This window comes from Theropithecus gelada, chromosome 7b (genome assembly GCF_003255815.1).
Source record: "Theropithecus gelada isolate Dixy chromosome 7b, Tgel_1.0, whole genome shotgun sequence".
Classification (NCBI taxonomy): domain Eukaryota; kingdom Metazoa; phylum Chordata; class Mammalia; order Primates; family Cercopithecidae; genus Theropithecus; species Theropithecus gelada.
In genome coordinates this window covers 64,872,274-64,899,583 of record NC_037675.1, presented here as the reverse complement: position 1 = coordinate 64,899,583, position 27,310 = coordinate 64,872,274, and the positions used below count along the sequence as shown (strand labels likewise).

At 43.6% G+C, this 27,310-nt stretch overlaps 1 protein-coding gene across 3 annotated transcripts in view; it reads left to right on the top strand.

Annotated features, from left to right (window-relative positions):
- The first annotated feature begins 7,653 nt into the window (after nt 1–7,653).
- PPP2R5E (protein phosphatase 2 regulatory subunit B'epsilon) overlaps nt 7,654–27,310 on the top strand; it is a 174,586-nt gene continuing 154,929 nt past the window's right edge. For 2 of the 3 annotated variants that reach the window (XM_025391836.1, XM_025391833.1), the window contains exons 1-2: nt 7,654–8,280; nt 11,373–11,536. In XM_025391836.1, the coding sequence (XP_025247621.1) occupies nt 11,380–11,536 (157 nt within the window). In that variant the 5' untranslated portion in view covers nt 7,654–8,280; nt 11,373–11,379. The remainder of the gene's footprint in view (nt 8,281–11,372; nt 11,537–27,310) is intronic. The other variant, XM_025391834.1, reaches the window with a different exon arrangement.

Sequence of the window (27,310 nt, the reverse complement as noted above, 5' to 3'; positions counted from 1 at the left end):
TTTTTGAGATGGGATCTCTCTCTGTCACCCAGGCTGGAGTACAGTGGTGCCATCTCAGCTCACTGCAAGCTCCGCCTCCCGGGTTCACGCCATTCTCCTGCCTCAGCCTCCTCAGTAGCTGGGACTACAGGCGCCCACCACCATGCCTGGCTAATTTTTTATTTTTATTTTTATTTTTATTTTTTTTTTTTTTTGAGACGGAGTCTGGCTCTGTCGCCCAGGCTGGAGTGCTGTGGCCGGATTTCAGCTCACTGCAAGCTCCGCCTCCCGGGTTTACGCCATTCTCCTGCCTCAGCCTCCGGAGTAGCTGGGACTACAGGAGCCCGCCACCTCGCCCGGCTAGTTTTTTGTATTTTTTAGTAGAGACGGGGTTTCACCGTGTTAGCCAGGATGGTCTCGATCTCCCGACCTCGTGATCCGCCCGTCTCGGCCTCCCAAAGTGCTGGGATTACAAGCTTGAGCCACCGCGCCCGGCCTTATTTTTTTATTTTTAGTAGAGACGGGGTTTCACTGTGTTAGCCAGGATGGTCTCCATCTCCTGACCTCATGATTTGCCCGCCTTGGCCTCCCAAAGTGCTGGGATTACAAGCGTGAGCCACTGCGCCTGGCCTAATTTTTGTATTTTTTAGTAGAGACAAGGTTTCCTATGTTGGCCAGGCTGGTCTTGAATTCCTGGCCTCAAGTGATTTGCCCACCAAAGCGCTAGGATTACAGGCGTGAGCTGCCATGTCTGGCCACCTCTTTTTTTTGTTGTTGTTATTATCTTTTTTTAGAGACAGGGTCTCATTCTGTTGCCTGGGCTAGACTGCAATGGCATGATCATAGCTCACTGCAGCCTCAAACTCCTGGGCTCAAGTGCTCCTCCCATTTTAGCCACCCGAGTAGCTAGGACAACATTTGTGTACTACCAGACCTGACTAACTTTTAAATTCTTTTGTAGAGATAGGGGTCTTGCTATATTGGCCAGGCTGGTCCTGACTTCCTAGGTTCAAGCCATCCTCCCTCCTTGGTCTCCCAAAATGCTGGGATTACAGGTGTGAGCCACTGAGCCCAGCCTGAGCCTCTTTTAAAGAAATATATATGGCCGGGCGCGGTGGCTCAAGCTTGTAATCCCAGCACTTTGGGAGGCCGAGACGGGCGGATCACGAGGTCGGGAGATCGAGACCATCCTGGCTAACACGGTGAAACCCCGTCTCTACTAAAAAATACAAAAAACTAGCCAGGCGAGGTGGCGGGCTCCTGTAGTCCCAGCTACTCCGGAGGCTGAGGCAGGAGAATGGCGTAAACCCGGGAGGCGGAGCTTGCAGTGAGCTGAGATCCGGCCACAGCACTCCAGCCTGGGCGACAGAGCCAGACTCCGTCTCAAAAAAAAAAAAAAAAAAAAAAAAAAAAAAAAAAAAAAAAAAAGAAATATATATTAGAATGAAGGGCCGGGTGCGGTGGCTCACACCTGTAATCCCAGGACTTTGGGAGGCTGAGGCAGGCAGCTCACTTGAGATCAGGAGTTCAAGGCTGGCCTGGCCAACATGGTGAAACTCTGACTCTACTAAAAATACAGAAATTAGCCAGGCGACATGGCATGTGCCTGAAATTCCAGCTACTCAGGAGGCTGAGGCAGGAGAATCACTTGAACCCGGGAGGCAGAGGTTGCAGTGAGCCGAGACTATGCCACTGTACTCCAGCCTGGGCAACAGAGTGAGACTCCACCTCAAAAAAAAAAAATTAGAATGAAGATAAAGCTCTGAAATGAAGTCAGATAACCATTTTGTTCAGTTTTAGAAGTAAACAGATATTCTAAAATGGAAATCCCTGCTATTGCTAATGAATGCTCCCACACACACATTGTCTAATTTAGTGTGGAAGTAGATTGAGAGGCATGCCTGTGATTTCCCTGCTCCTTGTTTTCTTCCTGTCACAGGGGGTATGCCAGAAGAAAATTTTGAGGGGGGAAAAAAAAACTCAACAGAAAACTTCCTAAAGTTCAGTTTTTAGATGGATAAGGAACTTTTTAAATTATTTTTTATGTTTTTATTTTTTATTTTATTTTTTGAGACAGTCTTGCTCTGTCATTCAGGCTGGACTGGCACTATCTCGGCTCACTGCAACCTCCACCTCCCAGGTTCAAGCTATTCTCTGCCTCAGTCTCCCAGGTAGCTGGGACTAGAGGCATGCACCACCACACCCAGCTAATTTTTGTATTTTTTGTGGAGATGGGGTTTTACCATGTTGGCCAGGCTGGTCTCGAACTCCTGGCTTCAGTGATCCACCCACCTTGGGCTTCCAAAGTGCTGGGATTACAGGTGTGAGCCACCACACCTGACCAGATAAGGCGTATTAAAAATAATAGATGACTGTAGTCATAAGTAGTATTTATCAAGCAGTTAATAGATGCAAGGCACTGTAGTAAATGCATAACATCATTTCAATTTGATGAGTATCCTGAGTTAGGAATTGTTATTCTGCTTATTTACAAGTGAGGAAACCAAGGCTGGAGGAAAGGGTTAATAATCTGCCCTATCTCCTGACTGTCAGAGTTAAGATAACTTTGGATTTCAGAGTGGGTTCTCACCATCATGCTTATTATTAGGTATAGCTTTAAGCTCATTTAATTGTGTAATTTGATTATTTTACAAACAAGATTATTGCTTATGGTCCACTATTTTGTATTTTATCCTGTATGAAATAAAGGACACTTAAAATGGACTTTCTCTTCCTGTTTTTTTTCCAACTCTGCTTCTCTGTCGGTGATATAAGGTCTCTCCATCTTGATCCACCAGTGACACAGGGCTCTCACTAAGGACAGCGCAAGGGTCTGCTGACAGTCATCTCTGGAATGCAGCTTAAATTGCTAACTAGGGAACTGGAACACCTAAACACTTTAAATCTCAAGCAATAATTATACACATTAATCTCATGGAAAGCTATGAATAAGCCATAACCTTTGAAGCACATCTCAAAATGTAACCAGAGTATTTAAACTGTGACCCAAGAAAATGTCACTGCTGAGGATGTTTCCTGGTGGATAAATGTAACTCTAAGAAATATGACACCAAAATCCCTTGTCTCCAGTAGCCATGTGTATACTTTTTTCTTTGAGAGGGAGTCTCGCTCTGTCACCCAGGATGGAGTACAGTGGCATGATCTCGGCTCACTGTAGCCTCCACCTTCCAGGGTCAAGTGATTATTGTGCCTCAGCCTCCTGAGTAGCTGGGACTACAGGTGCGAGCCACCACGCCTGGCTAATTTTTGTATTTTTAGTAGAGACGGGGTTTCACCATGTTGGCCAGGCTGGCCTTGAACTCTTGTTCTCAAGTGATCTGCTTGCCTTGGCCTCCCAAAGTGTTGGGATTACAGGTGTGAGCCACAGCCCCTGCAGTATATACTCTTTCTATTGTTTTCCTAAGAGGCAGCTATTGCCTCAGGCTTTCTCACCCTCACCATTCTTTCCTCTCAGTCCATGACCAGCTTTATGTATACTCCCCGCCCGCCCCCCCCCCACCACTCCACACACACCAAACTAGACTAGTCTACCTCTGATGATGATATCTAATCAGCATAGGTCTTTTCCTCCTCTACTGGTTGACAATTGTTCTGACAATGCTTCTACTTACTATTTTAGTCCTCCTTTAGTTCACCAGTCAGCCATCATTTGATAGTCAGTGCCTTCGTCTCATCACGTGGCTAGCTCACTAGTAGATTCATGATAAGCTCAGCTTTGATATCTGGGAAGTGAACGCTTTCATCTGAGAGCAATAAACTACATTTTGTCACTTGATAATGGCCTCTCAGATGGCTATAATGTTTTTCTTTTTTTTTCTTTTTTTTTTTTTTTGAGATGGAGTCTTGCTGTCATACAGGCTGGAGTGCAGTGTCGCGATCTTGGTTCACTGCAACCTCCACCTCCTGGGTTCAAGCAATTCTCCTGCCTCAGCTTCCCGAGTAGCTGGGATTACAGACACCTGCTACCAAATCCGGCTAATTTTTGTATTTTTAATAGAGATGGGGTTTCACCATATTGGCTAGGCTAGTCTCGGACTCCTGACCTTATGATTCACCTGCCTCGGCCTCCCAAAGTGCTGGGATTACAGGTGTGAGCCACTGCGCCTGGCCTATGTTTTTGTTCACAGCCTCCATCATGTCACACTACAGAATCCAACTCCTGGGCTCAAGTGATCCTCCAACCTCAGCCTCTGGACTAGTTGGGACTGCAGGCATATGCCATTGTGCCTGGCTTCCAAACTTCTTTTTTTTGAGACAGGTTTTCACTTTCTCTCTCAGGCTGGAATGCAGTGGCATGATCATGGCTCACTGCAGCATCGACCACCTGGGCTCAGGTGATCTTCCTACCTCAGCCTCCCAGTAGCTGGGACAACAGGAGCGTGCCACCAGGCCCGGCTAATTTTGAAATTTTTTTTTCGTAGATAAGGGGTTTCACCATGTTGCCCAGGCTGGTCTCTAACACCTGGACTCAACTGATCCACCCTCCTTAACCTCCCAAAGTGCTAGGATTACAGGCACTAGCTGTGACACGCAGCCGAAAAAATTCTTCCAAATATGTGTATTTGCCCAGAAAGTACAGACATATGCTACCATCATTAGCTTAACTCAATCAAAATATACACTTAGAGTGAAGTTCAATTCTCAATAACAGTGGATGTAGGCCGGGCGCGGGGACTCACGCCTGTAATCCCAGCACTTTGGGAGGCCGAGGGGGGGGGTGGATCATTTGAGGTCAGGAGTTCGAGACCAGTCTGGCCAACATGGTGAAACCCCGTCTCTACTTAAAATACAAAAATTAGCCAGGCGTGGTGGTACATGCCTGTAATTCCAGCTACTTGGGAGGCCGAGGCAGGTGAATTGCTTGAACCTGGAAGGTGGAGGTTGCAGTGAGTTGAGATTGTGCCACTCTACTCCAGCCTGGGCGACAAAGCGAGACTCCATCTCAAAAAACAACAGTAAAAAATACAGTGGATGTAAATTTACATTTCAAGTAGCCTTGATTTTTTTTTTTTTTCTAGTCAAAATTTGGTTGAATTTATTTGATTGGTATTTTACTTTTGAAAAGTGGCTGTCAAAGATTTGATACTGGGCCGGGCATGGTGGCTCACGCCTGTAATCCCAGCACTTGGGGAGACTGAGGCGGGTGGATCACAAGGTCAGGAGTTTGAGACCAGCATGGCCAACATGGTGAAACTCCTGCCTCTACTAAAAATACGAAAAAAAAAAAAAAAGAAAGATTTGATACTGAAGAGTCAGTTCTAACATTTTCTTCTTGTTCTCCCATGGTTTCTTTGCAAAGGATTCTTAAGAATCATTTGTCTGTTTTATGAGGGTTAGTTTAATTTAATTTAGATAATATAATCAGTAAGCCCATTTAGTTGAATCCAGAAACTGCAATAAGTAACTGCAATAAGTCATACATTGTCAGGGGCTGATTGGGTGGGCCCACCACTGCCAACCCCTAGGAATGGGCAACTCCCAGTTTCCCTAAGGACATCTCCTATGCTGTTCTAGGCCAAAGCACCATTCCATGTACTGAGGGCACAGCCATTCACTCTATATAAAATAGTAGTTGACCGTAATGCCTTTTAGATTAAAATTAAACGTAAATATATTTCCTAATGCTTTCTTTTACTGCATCGCAAATAGATCGTCTTGCACTATTCTTGGAGTACCCAAACCCCCGGGATACATGGGAGAAATTACTGGTCCAGAGAACAATTTCTCACATAGGCAAGGATGTTTCCATTTTAAAAAACCTGCTCATTTCAGTTGCTCAGCCATTTTATAGAAAGTGAAATGACTTTGAAATGAATTGTCTTTATAGAGATCCATAATTTGCAAGCAAAATCCCCACTCTGTGACATGTTCTAAGCAACAGCTGTGAGAATTTCAAACGTGCACTATGCTTTTAACAGTTCAACTGTTGCCAAGGGAAATTGAATTGGCTTCAAAATCTTCCTTGGTTTTAATTCTGCATTTACCCTCAATCAAAGATAGAAGAAACAAGTCCTTGGGTGGGACACTGAACTTTCATGAAGACTGTACAGGATATTGAGATATGGAAATTTAAGGTTCTTGAGGGTAGGAACCAGACTGCTGGTATTCCATAGTTCATACTTAGTGGTAATGAACTTGATCACGGCAAAAGTGGGCACTCGCCATACAGTGGCCAATCATCTGGAGTCAGTAGGGGGAGCCTGCTTCCATCTAAGAGTCATCTTTTCGTTTTCCATTTCAGTTCAAAGCAGGAATATTTTTATCTTTCATGGCACAAAATTATTTTTCCACTCAAGAGCCATTTCTGGGAGTGTGCAAAGAAAATTTCAAAACTCTAGTGTTTAACAACACAAACAGGAGAAATGCAAATGCATTTTTCGTTGTCACTTGTACATATGGTACATATAGTTTTATTTATATATAGCTCTATTCCCTAAACGTATCGAAAAGATGATATAATGCTGAGGGAAAAAACTAGGCTACAGATCGACACACATTATTAATATAAAAACTACTAAAAGGAAGTATGCAAATACTGTAGTTGGTTATCTCTGAGTTGAGAAAATATGAATGTTAAATTTTTTTGTTCCCCCCCTCCCCATTTTCTAAGTTTTGAACAACTGGTACTCTGACGTTTGTAGCTAGCATTAATAATTTTTCTTTTTTCCTCTCAAAAAATGTATGTAGGATGCATTCAAATAACATTAATCCAGGAATATTATCTGGAAATGTACCATTTGGCCGTTTGCATTCACCAAGCATACAAACACATCTCCAAATATCTCATCACTTGTTCTAGATAGATTTAAGTAGCCTTCTCCATTAACTCTTTCGGGTCCAACTTGCCAATTAAAATCTTGAAACTCCTAGTTTGGAGCTGGGTCTTTCCGAGCTCTGAGCAGTCGGCTGACCTGGGGCGGGGGGCGGGGGCGCATATTCTGAATGAATAGATGAATAGACTGCAAACTGTGGCGACAGCGTTTTCCCCACCTGCATTAACTAAACCAGCGCTGGCCTCAACGCTCCAGGGGGCTGATATTCAAAACAGACGTTTAAGGAAAAGGAGACGAGGTGAGAGAGAATTCGAAGGTTCAGCGGAGAGCGACTGCTGGGGGTTTCAAGGGACCCATTTACACAACCAGTGGCGCACCGGCGCGGGCCGGAGATCTTATTCCTGTCTACGCATCGCAGGGTCCCGTCCAGAGTGGGACTCCCCAAGCCCTGAGGGGCCACACTAGCTGCAGGGCGGGATCAAGTCTCGGGGGCTCCCCCACCCTTAGCCGACCCATGCCCTTGGAACCCTCTGGTCCAAGACGACCGCCGCCAAAGGCTCCGCACAGCACGGAAAGCCAGCTAGCTGATCTGCTAGTCTTACACCTCCCGGAATTTAACAGCTCCTCTCAGGCCCAGCGGCTTCCCACTTCAGCCTGCCCCACCGCCGGGCGGAAGCGGCGGCTGCACCGCCAGAGATCGCGGCTGCATCCGGGTCCCTCACGCTTCGGCCCAATCCTCGACCTCCTCTCTTCCCACTCTCCTGTTTCTCCGCCCTCCTGCCGCCAATCCCTGATCAGGTCTCAACCGAACATGCTGTCAGGGGAGTGAAGGCGGATACTGGCCAATGAGGCCTCGCTTCCCGTTTGAAGTCTCCAGTGGGCGGGCGCCGGAGGCGGGCGCTGCTGGCCAGAAGGTTCGGTTGCGCGTGTGCCATGGACTCAGCCGCCCGGTGATATTGACAATAGGAGAGAGAAAGGGGCATTGACGGGGACCCACCGCGGGTAGCGAAAGGTGGCTCTGGCAGCGGCGGCTCCAGCTCCTGCGGCTCCTCCTCCTTCTCCTGTCCCCTTCTCTTGCTGCCGCTGCAGATCCAGTCTTCCTCCCTCCCTTCCCCCCCTCCCCACGTCGTCGCCGCCGCCGCCGCCGCCGGGTCCGGGGCAACGAGCTGAGGCGCCGCCCGCCAGGAATGTGAGCGAGGAGCCACCGGCGGAGCCGCAACGGGGTCGGTGCCGATTTGATGGGACGGGCCCGCGGGGGAGGATCGTGAGGCCGCCGCCGCCACCGGAACGCTGAGGTTCGGGTCCGGCCGTGAGGCCTAGAGGCTCCGCCGCCGCGGAACCGGAGGGACCCTGCACCGGACAGCCGTCGCCCCGGGCTCCCTGCAGCTGCCCGGACCTCCCCCTGCACGTCCCGGTCCCGCCGCCCGCCCCCGCTGCGGCCCCCTCGCCCGTCTCCCGCCCCTCCAAGCCACAGATCATCTTCGGATTCTTCCCCAGAAGCTTCAAGGTAACTTCGTCCCTCCAGCATCGCGGCTCGCCCGCTTCTCTTCTTCCTCCCGGTCCTCCTGGAGGACCTATGGGGCACCGGCCTTGGGAAGGCCTGGCCGGGCGGGCGAGGGGTGCGGTGGGGTGGGGTGCAGGAGCGGGAGCGCCCGTCCCACTTGTCTGATTTACCTACAAATGCTTCTGATGATGCCTCTCATTCACTCTGCCCCCTCCCCCCCTTTTTCTCCACCTTCTGGGATTGGAGGCGTTTTCTTGCCCCCCCTTTATCCACTGGCGGGGGCGGGGAATAAAGGGGGTTTGGTGTGAGGAGGATTCTCTAGCAGCTTATCTTCTCCAGGGCTTGGGGTGTGGGTTAGGAGCAAAGGGTGTATGTAAGCATCCCCACAGACAAACCCCCTCCTTGTCTTTCCCTACTTCCCCTTACCCCCTTTGGATTATCCTGAGCCGTGGAAATGCCCTGTGCCTGCTGATTAGAGGATGATAAAGCTTCGGGCGCCCTGGCCCAGGGCGAAACCTGTTTCCCTGGGCTTTGCACGGACCCGCTGTTACCTTACGTTCAGTTTTGCAATGCTTCAGGGTTGCGATCCCTGACACTTATTCTGGGCCTCGGGCATAAGGGGTAAATGATTTTTTAAAAAGCTACCTATATATCCTCTGTAGGGATGAGAGATGAGGGATAAAGAAGAGACAAAAAGAACGATAGAGGAAGAGGATTTACTGAAATTTTGTAGTGTTAAGAGTTAGAATGAAGTCTAAATAATTCACATACCCGATTGGAAAATCGGCCCCTAAATTTACAACGTACAAATAAGATGTGGAGCTTTTGGCTGATGCAGTCATTTTGATATTTTAAAGTGATCTTAACATCTATAGTCATTCATAGTTTGTGATTCTGTTTTGTATCCATCACATTATATTAAGGCTAAATTAGGTGGATTTTTAAAAACTTTTTTTTTTTTTTTTTTAAGAAAACCAAAGAAGACTTCCAAATTCCAAACGTCAACATCATATGTGTGTATGTGTTTTTAAATATTTTTTGTTATTTTTTCATTGTCAAAATCCACGTAATCCAGGTAACTTTTTGTTCTCACGTGTTCAGGAAGAAATTCCCTTACTCTTTTATTTAGAAGTTAAAAACCACTTGTCTTGTGTATTGGAATGACAGGTGAGTAATTGCATTTCAGCATTTCCCCCATAAGCATTATTTCTATCCAAGTCTGCCGTTAGTCTTGCATGGAACCTCAGTGCCATGGAAATGATGGCATCTGTTTAAATTGGTGAATGAAATTAAGCTTAACGCTTGTTACTTTCAGGAAATAGCCTTCATTTTAATAACTCAAGAGGGTTAAACAATGCAAAAGTGCGGTTCGGTTCCATAAGTTTGATGGAATGAAAATTGATATTTGATGATGAACTAAACTTCAAGGTCTAAACCTCAAGGGAACTCAACTTGATTGTTTCAGTAGGCTGTGAATTTATGTTTTTAGTTCCACTTTAGTGCTTGATTTCCTCATAGTTTTTATTAAGCTTTAATAACGTAAGGTGGCTTTATTCAAAAAGAAGACTTCTTTGAAATATTTTAATTATACCTTTTATGTGTTTTGTTTAAAGTAATGTAGCCTGTCCTCATTTGCAGTGTGGTATAGTTTATCACAGCTTACATAGCACATCCCATTAAAAGTTATGCCTAGATAGTTTCAGTAGTAGTAAATTTCACCTTGCTTTGATACATTGGTATAGATTCTTGAAGTACACTAAGGGTTTTAACTCCAGAACCCATTCATAATATTAAATATCTTGGGAAAATGTATCGATGGAAGTTTTCCAGCTACAGAATAGCTCCAAAAATTACTTGAAGATGTGAAGAGCTTTGCAGTTAGAAAATGGGCAGGGAGCATAGATTTCTTTAAGCCTCAATGAATATCTTTAATGCTTATAATGGAGTGGCACAATACATTAGAGTTCTGATATTATTTCCATGATACTTATATTATTTTCACCAAATTTTCATGTTTTCCCATTAACATATGACCTTTTTTTTTTTCTTTTTTTTTTTGGAGAAGGAGTTTTGCTGTTATTGCCCAGGCTGGAGTGCAATAGCGTGCTCTCGGCTCACTGCAATCTCCGCCTCCTGGGTTCAAGTGATTCTCCCGCCTCAGCCTCCCGAGTAGCTGGGATTACAGGCATGCGCCACCACGCCTGGCTAATTTTTGTATTTTTTTTTTTTTTTTAGTAGAAATGGGGTTTCTCCATGTTGATCAGGCTGGTCTCGAGCTCCTGACCTGAGGTTATCTGCCTGCCTTGGCCTCCCAAAGTGCTGGGATTACAGGCATGAGCCACCGTGCCTGGCCTTTTTTTTTTTTTTTGAGATGGAGTCTTGGTCTGTGGCCCAGGCTGGAGTGCAGTGGTGCCATCTCGGCTCACTGCAACCTCCACCTCCTGGCTTCAAGCGGTTCTCCTGCCTCAACTTCTCGAGTAGCTGAGATTACATGTGCATGCCACTGCACCTGGCTAATTTTTGTATTTTTAGTAGAAACAGGGTTTCACCATGTTGTCCAGGCTAGTCTCCAACTCCTGACCTCAAGTGATCTGCCCACCTCGGCCCCCCCAAAGTGCTGGGATTACAGGTGTGAGCCACTGGGCCCAGCCCTTTTTTTTTTAAAGACAGAATCTCACTCTGTCACCCAGGCTGGAGTGCAATGGCAGGATCCTGGCCCACTGCAACCTCTGCCTCCCGGGTTCAAGCGATTCTTCCACTTCAACCTCCCGAGTAGCTGGGATTACAGGCACCTGCCATCATGCCCAGCTAATTTTTATAATTTTGTAGAGGTGGGGTTTCACCATATTGGCCAGGTTGGTGTTGAACTCCTGACCTCAAGTGATCCACCCATCTCAGCCTCACAAAGTGCTGGGATCACAGGCGTAAGCCATTGCACCTGGCCAAGATAAGACTTTTCTTAACTGATTTTATTTTCTTTAGCACATATTTCCATTTTCATGAATATCATATATGGGAATTTTAGAATTTGTGTAACTCACATGTATGCTTCCACCTTGGGAATGTATGGGTTTATGATACTTCTTTCTCTTCAGTAGGGATATGTCCTCAGCACCAACTACTCCTCCATCAGTGGATAAAGTAGACGGATTTTCTCGGAAGTCCGTCAGAAAAGCCAGACAGAAGAGGTCACAAAGTTCCTCACAGTTTAGGTCTCAAGGCAAGCCTATTGAGTTAACACCTCTGCCGCTGCTAAAAGGTAAGGCTCATGACCAGGTGATGCATTCATTCTTTTTCAATTGATCTTTCTACATCTATATATAATTTCCTTTTTGTAGAGTTTTATATGTATTGCAAATTGAAGGGATGGGATACTTCACACACATTGAAGTTCCTAATGTGTGACCAGATATACCCACTCTCCTTTTTAAAGGGTCAACTTAGTCTGTCTTTGGGCAAGTTAAAAGAAACTTATTATCAGGAGACTATCTCACATTGATGAGTAGGTAAACTAAGTACTAGAAAAACTTTAAGATATCTGCGTTTGTGTTTTTCATTTTTTCTTCTGTTGACATTTAGGTGGATACATTATATACAATGACAACTACAGATTATGCTGCTTTAGAAAGTAGACCCTAGTAGAGGGGATGGTACTTCATTAATTTACATATAGAAAATGATATTTGGAAGAATTCATTTTTAAAAATCAAGAAAAACATTGTCCATTTATAGTTGTTTACATGCACTCTTGTTTTCAGATAGTACAAGTAGAAAAGATATATGATGATCATACTTGTTTAGTATGATCTTTTCTTTGAAATTTGTTCATTTTTTTATTTTTACTTTCATCTTTTGAGACAGAGTCTCCCTCTGTTGCGCAGGCTGGTTCACAGCAACCTCCACCTCCTGGGTTCAATTTATTTTCCTGCCTAAGCCTCCCGAGTAACTGGGAGCACAGGTGCCCGCCACCATGCCCAGCTAATTTTTGTATTTTTAGTAGAGACAGGGTTTCACCAGGTTGGTCAGGCTGGTCTTGAACTCCTGACCCCAAGTGATCTGCCCTCCTTGACCTCCCAAAGTGCTGGGATTACAGGTGTGAGGCACTGCGCCTGGCCTGAAATTTGTTACAAACAAGTTTTTTGGGTTTTTTGAAGTTTTCGTTTGAGACAGTCTGATGCTGTCACTCGGGCTAGAGTTCAGTGGGGACAGAGTGAAAGTGCAGGTTGAGGCCGGGCGTAGTGGCTTACGCCTGTAATCCCAGCACTTTGGGAGCCCGAGGCAGGTGGATCATGAGGTCAGGAGTTTGAGACCAGCCTGACCAACATGGTGAAACCCCGTCTCTACTGAATATACAAGAATTAGACAGGTGCAGTGGTGGGCACCTGTAATACCAGCTACTCGGGAAGCTGAGGTTCAAGCTGCTTGAACTGGGAGGCGGAGGTTGCAGTGAGCCAAGATCGTGCCACTGCACTCTAGCCTGGGTGACAGAGCAAGACTCTGTCTCGGGAGAAAAAAAAAAAAAAGTTCAGGTTGAGGCTTACTGTGGCCTCTACCTCCTAGGCTCAAGTGATCCTCCCTTTCCCACGTAGTTGGGATCAGCTTCCCAAGTAGCTGGGGCTGCAGGAGCATGCCACCACGCCCAGCTAGTTTTTCCATTTTTTTGTAGAGATGGGGTTTTGCCCTGTTGCATAGGCTGGTCTTGAATTGCCTTGGCCTTCCAGTGCCAGGATTGTAGGCGTGAGCCACCATCCTCGGCCCAACATGTTTTTAATATGACGAGTTTTTTCTAAATTAGGCATTTCAACTTTTGTTTGGGTATGTGGTTAGTTTTTTTCCCTTTTAATTTGCATCATGTTTGCTTCCTGTTCATGAACAGGTGTTGTTTGAAAAATATCAGAACATAGCTTTTATAGCGTGGAAACTATCAGAGTTTACCTTTAAAGGTGGATGTTTATGTGCTGAATACTGAAGAATGGGAGAAAGGGGATATGAACAACACAATGAGCTTTAGTGGCTTAGAGGAAACCAGGCAATCTGGTTTGCTAGTTCATTATTGCAGACTTATTTCTGTAACAGTTTGTGAATTCAGAAGGTATAAGAAAAACTGGAATGTAACCGGAAAAGATCCTCAAAATTTAGCTTAGGGTATTTCAAGCTTCTATTTTTTCCATATGAATACTTTTTTTTAGAAAGGGAGAGAGATTCATGAATAAGATTCCAATGTTTATACAAAATTTTTGGAAACTGAATACCGATTACTGTAAAGATGATTTATCTACCAGTCAGTAAAGATGAGCTCCTATGAACTTTGGGGGAGACAATTTTGACTAGAGATTTTGCTGGTAAAAATGAAAATAGTCATCATGAGACTTTGGAGAGAAAATGAAGGAAACACTCTAGATTGAACTATGCTTGAAATACAAAGTTGGGAGACACTGATGTTTAGTAATTTATTTAATCTGAAGTAGATATGTAATAGCTGTTAACGTCTATATCTGTGAAGGACTTCATTCTGAGGAATCCAGTTAAACTTTTTTTTTTAGGATTAGAAGGAGTTTAAAAACTTACACTAATTTCTTGGATCTTATGGTAAACAATTAAATTAGGACTTCACTGGTCACTCATAGTCAGGGTATTAGTTTTGTGGGTAGTGAAAAGCATGCATGAGAAGAATTTGGACACATGCTTTTTTCTTTTTTTTCTTTTTTTCTTTTTTTTTTTGAGACGGAGTCTTGCTCTGCCGCCCAGGCTGGGGTGCAGTGGCCGGATCTCAGCTCACTGCAAGCTCCGCCTCCCGGGTTTACGTCATTCTCCTGCCTCAGCCTCCCGAGTAGCTGGGACTACAGGCGCCTGCCATCTCGCCCGGCTAGTTTTTTGTAATTTTTAGTAGAGACGGGGTTTCACCGTGTTAGCCAGGATGGTCTCGATCTCCTGACCTCGTGATCCGCCCGTCTCGGCCTCCCAAAGTGCTGGGATTATAGGCTTGAGCCACCGCGCCCGGCCTGGACACATGCTTTTTTGTTTGTTGGTTTTTCTTTTTTTTTTTAATTATACTTTAAGTTCTAGGGTACATGTGCACAATGGGCAGGTTTGTTACATATGTATTCATGTGCCATGTTGGTGTGCTGCACCCATTAACTCATCATTTACATTAGGTATATCTCCTAATGCTATCCCTTCCCACTCCCCCCACCCCATGATAGGCCCCGGTGTGTGATGTTCCCCTTCCTGTGGACACATGCTTTAATGTCTTTTTTTCTTTAATGCTTTAATGTCTTTTTTCTCATTTTTAAAAATTATGGTAAAGTATACATAACATAAAATTTACCATTTTAACCATGTTTAAACGTGCATTAAGTACCTTGACATTGTCATGCAACCCTCCCTACCATCCATCTCCAGAACCTTTTCATCTTCCCCAACTGAAGCTCTGTACCTATTAAACACTCACTCCCTGTTTCCAGTCTCCCAGCCCTTGGCAACCACCATTCTGTTTTTTGTCTCTAGGAATCTGACTACTCTAGGTACCTCCTGTAAGTGATGCCATGCAATATTTGTCTTTTTGTGACTGGCTTATTTCACTTAGTCAAGTGTCTTCAGTGTTCATCTCTGTTGTAGCAGGTGTCGGAATTTCGTTCTTTTTTGAAGGCTGAATAATTTCAGTGTCTAGACATACCGTATATTTTTTAATCCATTAATTCATTGATGGACTCTTGGGTTGCTTCCACCTTTAGGCTATTGTGAATAATGCTGCCGTGACCATGACATACAGATACCTGTTTAAGTTCTGGCTTTCATTTCTTTTGGGTATCTACCCAGAAAGTGTAATTGCTGGATCGTATGTTGAATTTTTTCAGGAATTGCCATACATATTGCCACAGCAACTGGACCATCTTTCATTCCCATTAGCAATGCATGAGGGTTCCAGTTTTCTATATCCTCACCATCACTCATTTTCTGCCTTTTAATTTTTTGATAATAGTCATTATAATGGGTATGAAGTGGTATTTCAGTGTGATTTTGATTTGCATTTCCCTAGTGATTAGTGATGTTGAGCATCTTTTCCTGTGCTAGTTGGCCATTTCTATATCCTTTTCTCACTTTTAAAAGTGAAGTCTGCTAGTATTGCCAGTTTTCCAAGCGTGCTGCTTTCCAAGAATGTGATTTTTTGACCTTGTATATTTTGCCAGCATGAGAGAATTGGAGAGTAACAGGACTATATACTCACAAACCTAATTCCAGATTGACTAACAGTGATTGTTAGGTAGTAAGCACATTCTGGGTAAATATTCTGGAAAGTATTCTATAAATTAGATATCCATCTCTGTCTATGGAATAACATAAGGAAGTATAATCAGCAATAGACTTCAGTAATGTATATTTGCTCTTGATTTTTTAGGAAGTAATTTATGGAATATAAAGAAAACATAGGAGGAATTTCTTTTCTAGGATTTTATTTTTTTGGCCATTGCCTTAAGAGAAACCAGGATAAACACTATATGCATGCTAAAGGATAATTATTGATTTAATTTTCTATAGTATTGCTTTGACTAAATTGAGTTAATTTTATTTGGGGTATAATAAAAATGTGGTTGAATTTTGTGAATGGTTTTAAATAATGAAGTAAAAGAGGTGTCCTTAAGGTCTTTAATTTCAGGGGAGTTTAAATACGATAATTATATAAACAGAATGATTATATAACTCGTCTTTTTAATATGTCATTTTTGAATGCTCAGATACTCATTAATAACCACTTATTTTGTGCATATGCATTATCAGATTGTCTATTATATGCATCAAAGTCTTTGACAGATTTATAAATACTGCATTAATTCTTAGCATTTTAAAGTCTGTTCACTTGCAAAACTGCAACATAATGTGAAGGAAAAGTTTTTGTTTTGCTCTATTTCTTTTTTTTGAGACCGAGTTTTGCTCTTGTTGCCCAGGCTGGAGTACAATGGTGCCATCTCAACTCACTGCAACCTCTGCCTCTGGATTCAAGTGATTCTCTTGCCTCAGGCTCCTGAGTAGCTGGGATTACAGGTGCCCACCACCACACCCACCTAATTTTTTTGTATTTTTAGTAGAGACGTGTTGGCCAGGCTGGTCTCAAACTTCTGATCTCAGATGATCCACCTGCCTTGGCCTCCCAAAGTGCTGGCATGAGTCATTGCACCCAGCCTATTTTGCCCTATGTCTAATAGGTGAGGTTTTGAAATCTGTATCACTGATGTTATTTCCTGTAGAAAGCAACACCACCTGTAATTCTGTATAAATATACCTGTTTTTTTTCTGTATCTGTGTGTTAGGAAATTATAGGATGAACTTTGCAAAGATAGACATTTACATTTTCTCCATCTTTGTATGCTTTTGTGAAAGTGTTTTTAGAGAGTCTTAACATTTTTGAGACCGGGTATGGTGACTCACTCCTATATTTCCAGCACTTTGGGAGACTGAGTTGGGAGGCTCACTTAAGTCCAAGAGTTTGAGACCTGCCTACGCAACATAGGGAGACCTCATCTCTACAAATAATTTAAAACATTAGCTAGGAGTGGTGGTGTGCGCCTGTGGTCCCAGCTACTTGGGAGGCTGAGGCGGAAGGATTGCCTGAGCCCAGGAGGTTGAGGCTGCAGTGAGCTGTGATCGTTCCACTGTGTCCAGTGTGGCTGACAGAGTGAGGCCTTTGTCTCAAAAGAAAAACATTTTTTTCTTTGAGTCTAAAACATTCTTACTCATTCACTGATAGGGAAAACCTAGTAGAGGTTTAGTGCCTTACTTGCTTGAAAAGAAAGTAAAATCTCGGGGGAGGCCCAGAGGGGGTGGGTCATTTGAGGTCAAGAGTTTGAGACCAGCCTGGCCAACATGGTGAAGCCCCATCTCTACTAAAAATCCAAAAATTAGTGGATGTGGTGGTGTGTACCTATAATCCCAGCTACTCCGGAGGCTGAGGCAGGAGAGTCACTGGAACCCGGGAGGTGGAGGTTGCAGTGAGCTCGTATTGTGTCACCACAGGCATACATAGACATAGACACTGTCTCAAAAAAAAAAAAAAAAAAAAAAGTAAAGACTTGGATACTTTCCTTACGCTTACACAGCAGGACATGAAGCAAGCCTTGAGTGTTACCTAGGTAAGTTGTTGAATATGACAGTCAAACTGAACACTTAGGCAAACACACAAACACACACACACACAAATTTATGTTAATAATAATCAGTGGTAGGACCACCTGGTTGGGTGATTTATGTTCTCTCCTCACCCCAGCCTCCCATGCCTCATTTCTTTGCATTGACTTTAAGCGATTCTGTAAGTTTAAATTTGGGTGAACGTTTTTTGAAAAATACTGCCTCTGGCCGGGCGCGGTGGCTCAAGCCTGTAATCCCAGCACCTTGGGAGGCCGAGGCGGGTGGATCACGAGGTCAGGAGATCGAGACCATCCTGGCTAACATGGTGAAACCCCGTCTCTACTAAAAATACAAAAAACTAGCCGGGCGAGGTGGCGGGCGCCTGTAGTCCCAGCTACTCGGAGGCTGAGGCAGGAGAATGGCGTGAACCTGGGAGGCGGAGCTTGCAGTGAGCCGAGATCGCGCCACTGCACTCCAGCCTGGGTGACACAGCGCGAGACTCCGTCTCAAAAAAAAAAAAAGAAAAATACTGCCTCTTTGAAGATGGAATTATAGTGAAAGTGGCATTGTTATTTCTTTTTTTGTTTGTTTGTTTTTTTGAGACAGAGTCTCGCTCTGTCACCCAGGCTGGAGTGCAGTGGTGCAATCTCGGTTCTTTGCAACCTCCGCCTCCCAGGTTCAAGCAATTCTCCTGGCTTAGCCTCCCGAGAGTAGCTGGGATTACAGATGTCCGCCACCACACCCGGCTGATTTTTGTATTTTTAGTAGAGACTGGGTTTCCCCATGTTGCCTGGGCTGGTCTTGAACTCCTGACCTCAGGTGGTCCCGCCCACCTAGGCTTCCCAAAGTGCTGGGATTATTGGTGTGAGCCACTGTGCTCAGCCGCCATTGTTATTTCTTGTTTCACAATTCATTATACATTTCCGAGGCATTTTGCAGATAGTCTGTACATTCACTTTTAGATATTCTTACAACTATGATGACTAGAGGTCCCATTTAGCAGAAAGAAACCCTTTGCCTCTTTGGTGTTGATACTCTTTCTCTAGTGGAAACACTTAAAAAAAAAAACCCACCATAGTTTTAAGGTTCAGCTTACATTTTTACTTTTTAGGGTGACACCTTGTAAGAACTTTAAAAATTATAATTTGAAACTAGTTTTCGTGCCTTTTTTTTTTTTTTTTTTTAGACGGAATTTAGCTCTTGTTGCCTAGGCTGGAGTGTAATGGCGCATCTTGGCTCATCACAGTCTCCGCCTCCTGGGTTCAAGGGATTCTCCTGCCTCAGCCTCCCGAGTAGCTGGGATTACAGGCATGTGCCTCCATGCCTGGCTCCTTTTGTCTTTTTAGTAGAGACGGGGTTTCTCCATATTGGTCACGCTGGTCATGAACTCCTGACCTCAGGTGATCTGCCTGCCTCGGCTTCCCAAAGTGCTGGGATTACAGGCGTGAGCCACCGTGCCTGGCCATTTTTGTGCCTTTTTAATGATTGGGTTGGTTAATTGTTTTTCGTCTATATCTGCTTTGTGTATAGTAAAGCAGGCACATGCAATATAATACCAGATTTTTATAACGAGTGAATACGCTAAAACCTAGTTAGGATAAGAATAGTCTCTTCAGAGGCCAGGTACAGTAAGTAGCTAACACCTTTAATCTCAGCAGTTTGGGAAGTCGAGGCGGGAGGATTACTTGAGCCCAGGAGTTCAAGGCCAGCCTGTGCAACATAGCAGGCCCATCTCTAATAAAAAAATAAAATACAAAATTAGCTGGGTGTGGTGGTACACGCCTGTAGTCCTAGGTACTTGGAAGGCTGAGGGAAGATAGTTTGAGCCTAGGAGATCGAGGCTGCAGTGAGCTGTGATTGTGCCACTGCACTTGAGCCTGGGCAACAGAGTGAAACCCTGTCGCAAAAAAGAATAGTCTCTTAAGGAATAATGTCATCGATTTTAGTTTTTACTACGCTCCATGTCGTGATACAGTGTCACATGGGTTTTGTTGGTCCACAAGAGTCCTTGCTTACCGCTAGCTGGGTTGCCTTGGACAAATGAGTTAACTGCTGAAAGCTTTGGTTTTCCTCGTCTGTAAAATGATGATGATGATAATAGTCAATAGATGTGACAGTGCTACATTCAGTAAATACTAGCTGTTGTTATTTAATGGGGGTTTCAGAAGTTAGAAGATGAATAATATGAAATTTTTATGACATTTTCCTAGTAAAAAGGTGGAAATTGGAAATTTCTCTGAAAATTATGAAGAACATATTTTTGCAGCCACAAATGTGTTTCAGCCAAAAAATTGAAAGAAGCAGTTTTTAAGTATGGTGAATTTAATAGACTAGCTATTCTAAATATCTTCACCTGAAGAGTTTCATCTACTGTATTAGTATCTTGCCATGTTACTTAGTGTAATGCTTTTTATTTTTTATTTATTCATTTTTTGAATAGATAATAGTCATATGGTTCAAATTCCAAAGGTTACGAAAGGATGTGTAGTGAAAAACCTTCCATCCCTTCTCCTAGTTTCCCTTCCCAGAAGCAACCAGTCATTATATTCTTGTATAGTAGATATAGAGATTCTTAAGTCCTTGGTTGGATTTAAAATGCAGTGAGCAGCCTAAAATTATGTGAATATTTTATATGTGTATATCCATTTTAAAAATGGGGAATCAATAGCATTTTTCAGATTCTCAAAGGGGTATCTGACTTGAAATGGGTTAAGATCTGTTGATCTAGTTTGTACCTTGGATTAATGATGTGTGTTCTTTAGGCATCTAAGGGGTGTGTGTGTGTGTGTGTGTGTGTGTGTGTGTGTTTTCAGAGACGGAGGTTCGCTTTTGTGGCCCAGGCTGGAGTGCAGTGGTGCAATCTTGGCTCACTGCAACCTCTGCCTCCCAGGTTCCAGCCATTCTCCTGCCTCAGCCTCCCAAGTAGCTGGGATTACAGGTGTGTGCCACCACGCCCAGTTAAATTTGTATTTTTAATAGAGACAGGGTTTCACCATATTGGTCAGGCTGATCTCGAACTCTTGACCTCCAGTGATCCACCCATTTTGGCCTCCCAAAGTGCTGGGATTACAGGCATGAGCCAACGCACCCGGCTGTGTGTGTGTGTTTTTAAAAAATAACCATAAGCTTTACTTTTGAACTTAAAGAACATCTATACGTTAATAGATGTTAAAGTTCAGTTTTAGACCCTTTGAAAAAGTGTGGTAATAATTTTTTAGGGGGGAAGCAATTTTAAGATCTTGCACAAAAGCAAGTGCCAAACTATGTTATGTTTTTCTTTCCCTTTTTTTTTTTTTTTTTTTTTTTTGAGACAGGAGTTTTGCTCTTGTTGCCCAGGCTGGAGTGCAATGGCGCGATCTAGGCTCACTGCAACCTCCGCCTCCTGGGTTCAGGAGATTCTTCTGTATTTTTGTGTGTGAAAGATTGTACCCTGTTTTAATGAAGAGCTATTTCATTCACTTTTAGGCAGGAATATATATGTTTTAATACACCCTAATAGTTTGCTTCTGTAGCATAGATAAAATTATTGTACAGAGTTTTATGTGGGCCAAAAGAAACTGGCCAGGTGTGGTGGCTCACACCTTTAATCCCAGCACTTTGGGAGGCTGAGGTGAATCACTTGAGGTCAGGAGTTTGAGACCAGGCAGGCCAACATGGTGAAACACACCGTCTCTACTAAAAATACAAAAAAATTAGACAGGCATGGTGATGCGCGCCTGTAATCCCAGCTACTTGGGAGACTGAGACAGGAGAATCTCTTGAACTGGGAGGCAGAGGTTGCATCACTGCACTCCAGCCTGGGTGATAGAGTGAGACTCTGTCTCAAAAAAAAAAAAAAAGAAATCGAGAGTCAGTGTACCTGATATATTCATCACTTAAAAGTAGGATAGAAGCTTGCATTCATATTCATCCCATTAAGAACTAATTACTTAGTTCTGGCAGAGTGCTATGGCTTATGCCTGTAATCCCAGCACTTTGGGAGGCCAAGGCGGGCGGATTGCCTGAGGTCAGAAGTTTGAGACCAGCCTGGCCAACATGGTGAAAACCCTTCTCTATTAAAAATACAAAAATTAGCCGGGCATGGTGGCACGTGCCTGTAGTCCCAGCTATTCGGGAGGCTGAGGCAGGAGAATCACTTGAATCCGGGAGGCAGAGGTTGCAGTGAGCTGAGATCACACCATTGCACTTCAGCCTGGGCAACAAGAGTGAAACTCTGTCTCAAAAAAAAAAAAAAAAAGTTCTTAACTTAGGGTTCATAGATTTCTGGTTGGGACAGTGTGCATCTGGATGGGCTTCAGGGTTTTTAGGCCTTCCTAAAATTACATGTAAAGTTTCTGTGTATGTGCGTTCTTTTTTTTTTTTTTTTTTTGAGACGGAGTCTCGCTCTGTCGCCCGGGCTGGAGTGCAGTGGCCGGATCTCAGCTCACTGCAAGCTGCGCCTCCCGGGTTCATGCCATTCTCCTGCCTCAGCCTCCCTAGTAGCTGGGACTACAGGCGCCCGCCACCACGCCTGGCTAGTTTTTTGTATTTTTTAGTAGAGACAGGGTTTCACCGTGTTAGCCAGGATGGTCTCAATCTCCTGACCTCGTGATCCGCCCGTCTCGGCCACCGCGCCTAGCCTGCATTCTTTTTTGGAGGAGAGAATTCATTGCTTTCATCAGATTCTTAAAGATTCAGCCCTTCCATTCACACTGTCTCTCTATAGTTAAGAACTTTTGGCTTAGACTAAATAAGAATTGTGTTGTTACTATTTTATGAGTATCGTGTTAGCTGCTATGCATGCATATATGCATCTACCCTTACCATAAAACACTGTAAGGCATAAACAGCATTCATCATAATGTGCGTCCGTCCAGGATGTAACCTGGATATTTATATGCAATATTTATATGCAAGACAGAGCATATAAATATTGAAGTGCCAAATGAATGTTCTCATAAAATGAGGTGGTCCTTTTCTACCTAGAATTTTCTTTCCCAACTCCTTATCATTCAAGTTTTAGCTCCAGTGGGACGTCCTTGGGGACTTCCTTGATGAGTTTAAAAAATAGTCTTTGGGCTGGGTGCGGTGGCTCATGCCTGTTATCTCAGCATTTGGGAGGCTGAGGTGGATGGATCACCTGAGATCAGGAGTTCGAGACTAGCCTGGCCAACACAGTAAAACCTCGTCTCTACCAAAAATACAAAAATTTGCTGGGCATGGTGCTGTGCACCTGTAACCCCAGCTACTCGAGAGTCTGAGGCAGGCGAATCACTTGAACCTTGGAGGCGGAGGTTGCAGTGAGCCGAGATCATGCCACTGCACTCAAGCCTGGGCGACAAGAGCGAAACTCCATCTCAAAAAGAAAAGAAAAAAAAAAGTGGCTGGGCACAGTGACTCATGCCTGTAATCTCAGCACTTTGGGAGGAGGCAGGAGGATCTCCTGAGGCCAGGTGTTCAAGATCAACCTGGACAACATAGTGAGACCCCTGTTCCTACCAGAACATTAAAAAATTAGCTGGAAATGGTAGCATGCACCTGTGTCCTGGCTACCTGGAAGGCCGGGACAGGAAGGAGGATTGCTTGCTGTAGGTGACAGCAAGAGTCTTGTCTCTTGGGGAAAAAAGTGTTTGAAGTTTCTATTACTCTGCTGTTTCTTATAATCTATAATTATTTTATCTTTGTTTGTTCACTTGTCTGATACATCTCCCCTTTCCCATTAAAATACGGTCTTCTTCCGTGTAGAAATCTTGTTTTTCTTATCTCTAGGGCTTAGAACAGTGCCTTGTACATAATTGGCATTCAATAAATATTTCTTAGTAAATGAATGAACACTTTTAGTTCACATTTAGGTTGACTTAGTTGACTAATAAGTAATAAAGGCATTTATTTTTCCTTCATAAATATTTAAGCCCTCTTTTTTTTTTTTTTCAAAACCCAGGCCAATTTTATTTAAAATAAAATTTTAATGCCAATTTTTTAACTTACAATTTACACAAAATTATAAACTTGTTTAATGAAAACTTTTTAGTTTGAAAGGATCACATTGCTGAGTGTTCACTTAAAATCTTGAGTGGGTTTGTGCTTTGGTAGTTCTGCACATTTCAGGTTAAAAACATAAGTGGTATTCTATAGAGAGAATGGAGTGGATTTTATAGATGACAAACTTAGAGTGATTCCTTTTACTTTGCAAATTCATCACTTTCATTTTACAAAAGTTAAGACGTTAAGTCCAGTGAAATCCTTCTGTTCTGCGTATTTGAGGACTGATAGGCTAATCAGATCACCAGACTTCATATAGTTTAAGAGAGAATAGCATATCTGAATATTATAATGGACTTTCAGAGCAGGGTTTTATGGGCAAATGTTCTCTGATTTGTAAAACTTATATTATATAATAATATTGGCTCATAATAGTAATTAGATTTTGTAGTGCCTGAAAAGGATCAGTAAAGTTTCTAGATATTTCGAATAGGCTAAAGTAGCTCTTTTCGTTTGCAAGTGATGACATCCTCTTTTAATACTTAAAAATGGTTTTCTACCTTTTGTATCTGAAGATTATTTTTTTGAAAACTTATATGGAATCTTATTTTTATGTTACAGTAGAATTAAGCATAGTTTCCTTCAGTAAGAATGTAAGCCCTGGGGTCACACATACCTGAGTTTGAATTCTAAGTCCACCATTAGAAGCCATTTGACTTTTTTTTCTTTTTTTTTTTTCCCTTGCATTGTCACCCGGCCTGGAGTGCAGTGATGCTATCTCGGCTCACTGCAACCTCCACCTCCCGGGTTCAAGCAATTCTTCTGCCTCAGCCTCCTGAGTAGCTGAGATTATAGGTGCCCACAACCATGCCCAGCTAAGTTTTTGTATTTTTAGTAGAGATGGGGTTTTGCCATGTTAGCCAGGCTGGTATTGAATCCCTGACCGTGTGATTCACCCGCCTTGGCCTCCCAAAGTGCTGGGATTACAGGCGTGAGCCGCCATACTCGGCCAGAAGCTGTTTGATTTTCTTATATCTTGATTTTCTTATATCTAAAACTGGGAGAGTAATAGAAGCCATATCATAGATTCAAATTAAATTCCAGAAAGCAGGTAAAACATTTAGCCTAGTGCTGGATACATTGTATGAGTTGAAGAATATTAACTACTATAATGATAGGAAAAGTGCACTATGGGAAATGTTTACTAATGTCTTTTAGTTGATTTTTGTTCCTTTAACACATTACATGGATTCTTTCCATTTAAGGAAGAAAAATATGGAGTATATACAACTGTGAGAATTATACTTTTAAAGCAAAAAGGAGAAACTAGTTCTTATGGAACAATCTCAGCGTTACTGTTTAGTTAATGTCAGTCTGAGACAGATTTGTTGTTTCTGGAATCAGAAGTTAAAGTGGCTAATGTAATTATTTTCAAGGGAAATTCCGTTTATGGAGCATTACCAGGTAAAATTATTATTAGATAAACTTTTCTTTTTTTTTTTGAGACAGAATTTCCCTCTTGTTGCCCAGGCTGGAGAGCAATGGTGTGATCTCAGCCCCCTGCAACCCCCACCTCCTGGGTTCAAGTGATTCTCCTGCCTCAGCCTCCCGAGTGACTGGGATTACAGGCATATGCCCCCACACCTGCCTAATTTTGTATTTTTAGTAGAGATGGGGTTTCACCATGTTGGTGAGGCTGGTCTCAAACTGCCAACCTCAGGTGATCTGCCCGCCTTGGCCTCCCAGAGTGCTGGGATTACAGGCGTGAGCCACCGTGCCCGGCCTAGGTAAACTTAATTTGGAAGTTGTTAGGCCGGGCGCGGTAGCTCACACCTGTAATCGTACCTAGCACTTTGGGAGGCTGCAGGTGGGAGGATCGCTTGAGCCCAGGAGTTCAAGACCAGCCTGGGAAACATGGGAAAACTCCATCTCTACAAAAATTAGGAAAATTAGCCAGGTGTGGGGACATGCTCCTGTCGTCCCACCTACTCTGGAGGCTAAGGTGAGAGAATCACCTGAGTCTGGGAGGTCAGGGCTGCAGCAGTGAGCCGAGGTCACGCTGCTGCACTCCAGCTTGGGTGACAGAGTGAGACCCTGTCTCAAAGAGAAAGAGAGAGAGAGAGAGAAAGAGAGAAAGAGAGAAAGTTGTTTACCAGGACAGGATATTCAAATGTTTTTGTAATTGCTTATTTCTATCAGAGAATATAACTTCAGCACTCTCCTTATATTTGTTCTATTACGCAACATTAAAACATATACAAACATAGAGATGTTTAAAAAGAATGATATTGAACAATATGTTTTTTTTTTTTTTTTTTTTTGAGGCGGAGTCTCGCTCTGTCGCCCAGGCTGGAGTGCAGTGGCCAGATCTCAGCTCACTGCAAGCTCCGCCTCCTGGGTTTACGCCATTCTCCTGCCTCAGCCTCCCGAGTAGCTGGGACTACAGGCGCCCGCCACCTCGCCCGGCTAGTTTTTTGTATTTTTAGTAGAGACGGGGTTTCACCCTGTTAGCCAGGATGGTCTTGATCTCCTGACCTCGTGATCCGCCCGTCTCGGCCTCCCAAAGTGCTGGGATTACAGGCTTGAGCCACTGCGCCCGGCCGATATTGAACAATATGAAATAGAGTTCTAATACTTTTGTGCCTCCATTTCTCTTGCCCATTCCCCAGGATACATACTGGTCTGGAACACAGCTTTGTTCTGATATTTTGATTCAAAGAGGGAACTTTCTCTTCGAGTTTTGAGCCATGTGAGTTTTGCAGCATTTTATTTTGAACCAGCAAAGGACTTAAGAGGGCCAGGCGAGGTGGCTCACTCCTGTAATCCCAGCATTTTGGGAGGCCGAGGCAGGCAGATCACTTGAAGTCAGGAGTTCGAGACCAGCTTGGCCAACACCCCGTCTCTATTAAAAATACAAAAAAAAATTAGCCAGGTGTGGTGGCAGGTGCCTGTAATCTCAGCTACTTGGGAGGCTTAGGCAGGAGAATCTCTTCTTGAACCCATGTGGCGGAGGTTGCAGTGAGCTGAGATTGCACCACTGCACTCCATCCTGGGTACAGAGCAAAACTCCATCTCAAAAAAAAAAAAAAAAAAAAGTTGAATGAGAAACTTCTTTCTTAGTGTACCTTCTTGAGGTCTTTCATTGGCTTTTAAGTTTATTGCACCTTAAGGAAACAATCTGAATTGAGGATTTTACCAGTTTAAAGAGTATCCCAGATGGCTCTTTGTTGATGGCTCTTATCCTGTGGTCAATGGGTGAGTTTTAGAGGGCCCTTGACCCTCTTGAAATTCCAGGGAGTATTTTGTGTTTCTGTGCAGACTGACGCTTTTCTGGACAAAGGTTTAGAGTTTTCATCAGGCTCTCAAAGGAGTTTCTCCAAAGGCTAGGAACAGTTGCTTTGGGTGGTTGGCATGTTTTCTCACTCAGAGTGGAGAGAGAATTTGTCATCTCTCTCTGTAGAAGGAAGCTCTTATGACTAGAGGTTTCTTCTCCTATATTCCTTTCCTGATTTTTAATTCTTTTTGATACCAAATAGAATTTTAAAAGGTAGTTGAAGGGAGAAGTTACTACATGACTCTAGTGTGCGGTTGGCTGGAAAATTTTGATCTGCATCCTTTGAAAAATTCAGCTGGGTGAATAGGAATACCAGTGATAAAATTGAATGTGCCTCTAAAGAAACATTTTTCTGGAATGGCTGTGGACCTAGGAGAATTCGGGAGGAGAAACTCAAGTTGCTTCTGCTGGTAAAGAAATAGGTTAGCAATCAGTGAAGAAGAGATGTCTGTTGGTTTTTTGGTGTGCCAGGCAGTGTACAACATGGCGTCTCATTTAAGCCACATGCCCAACACCAAAAACGAGGGATGTTTGCTTTTAACTGAGGGGAAAGTAACTTGCCCACTCCAGCAGCGAGAGCCAGGGGTGGGACCCTAGGCCCATCTGGCTCTAAAG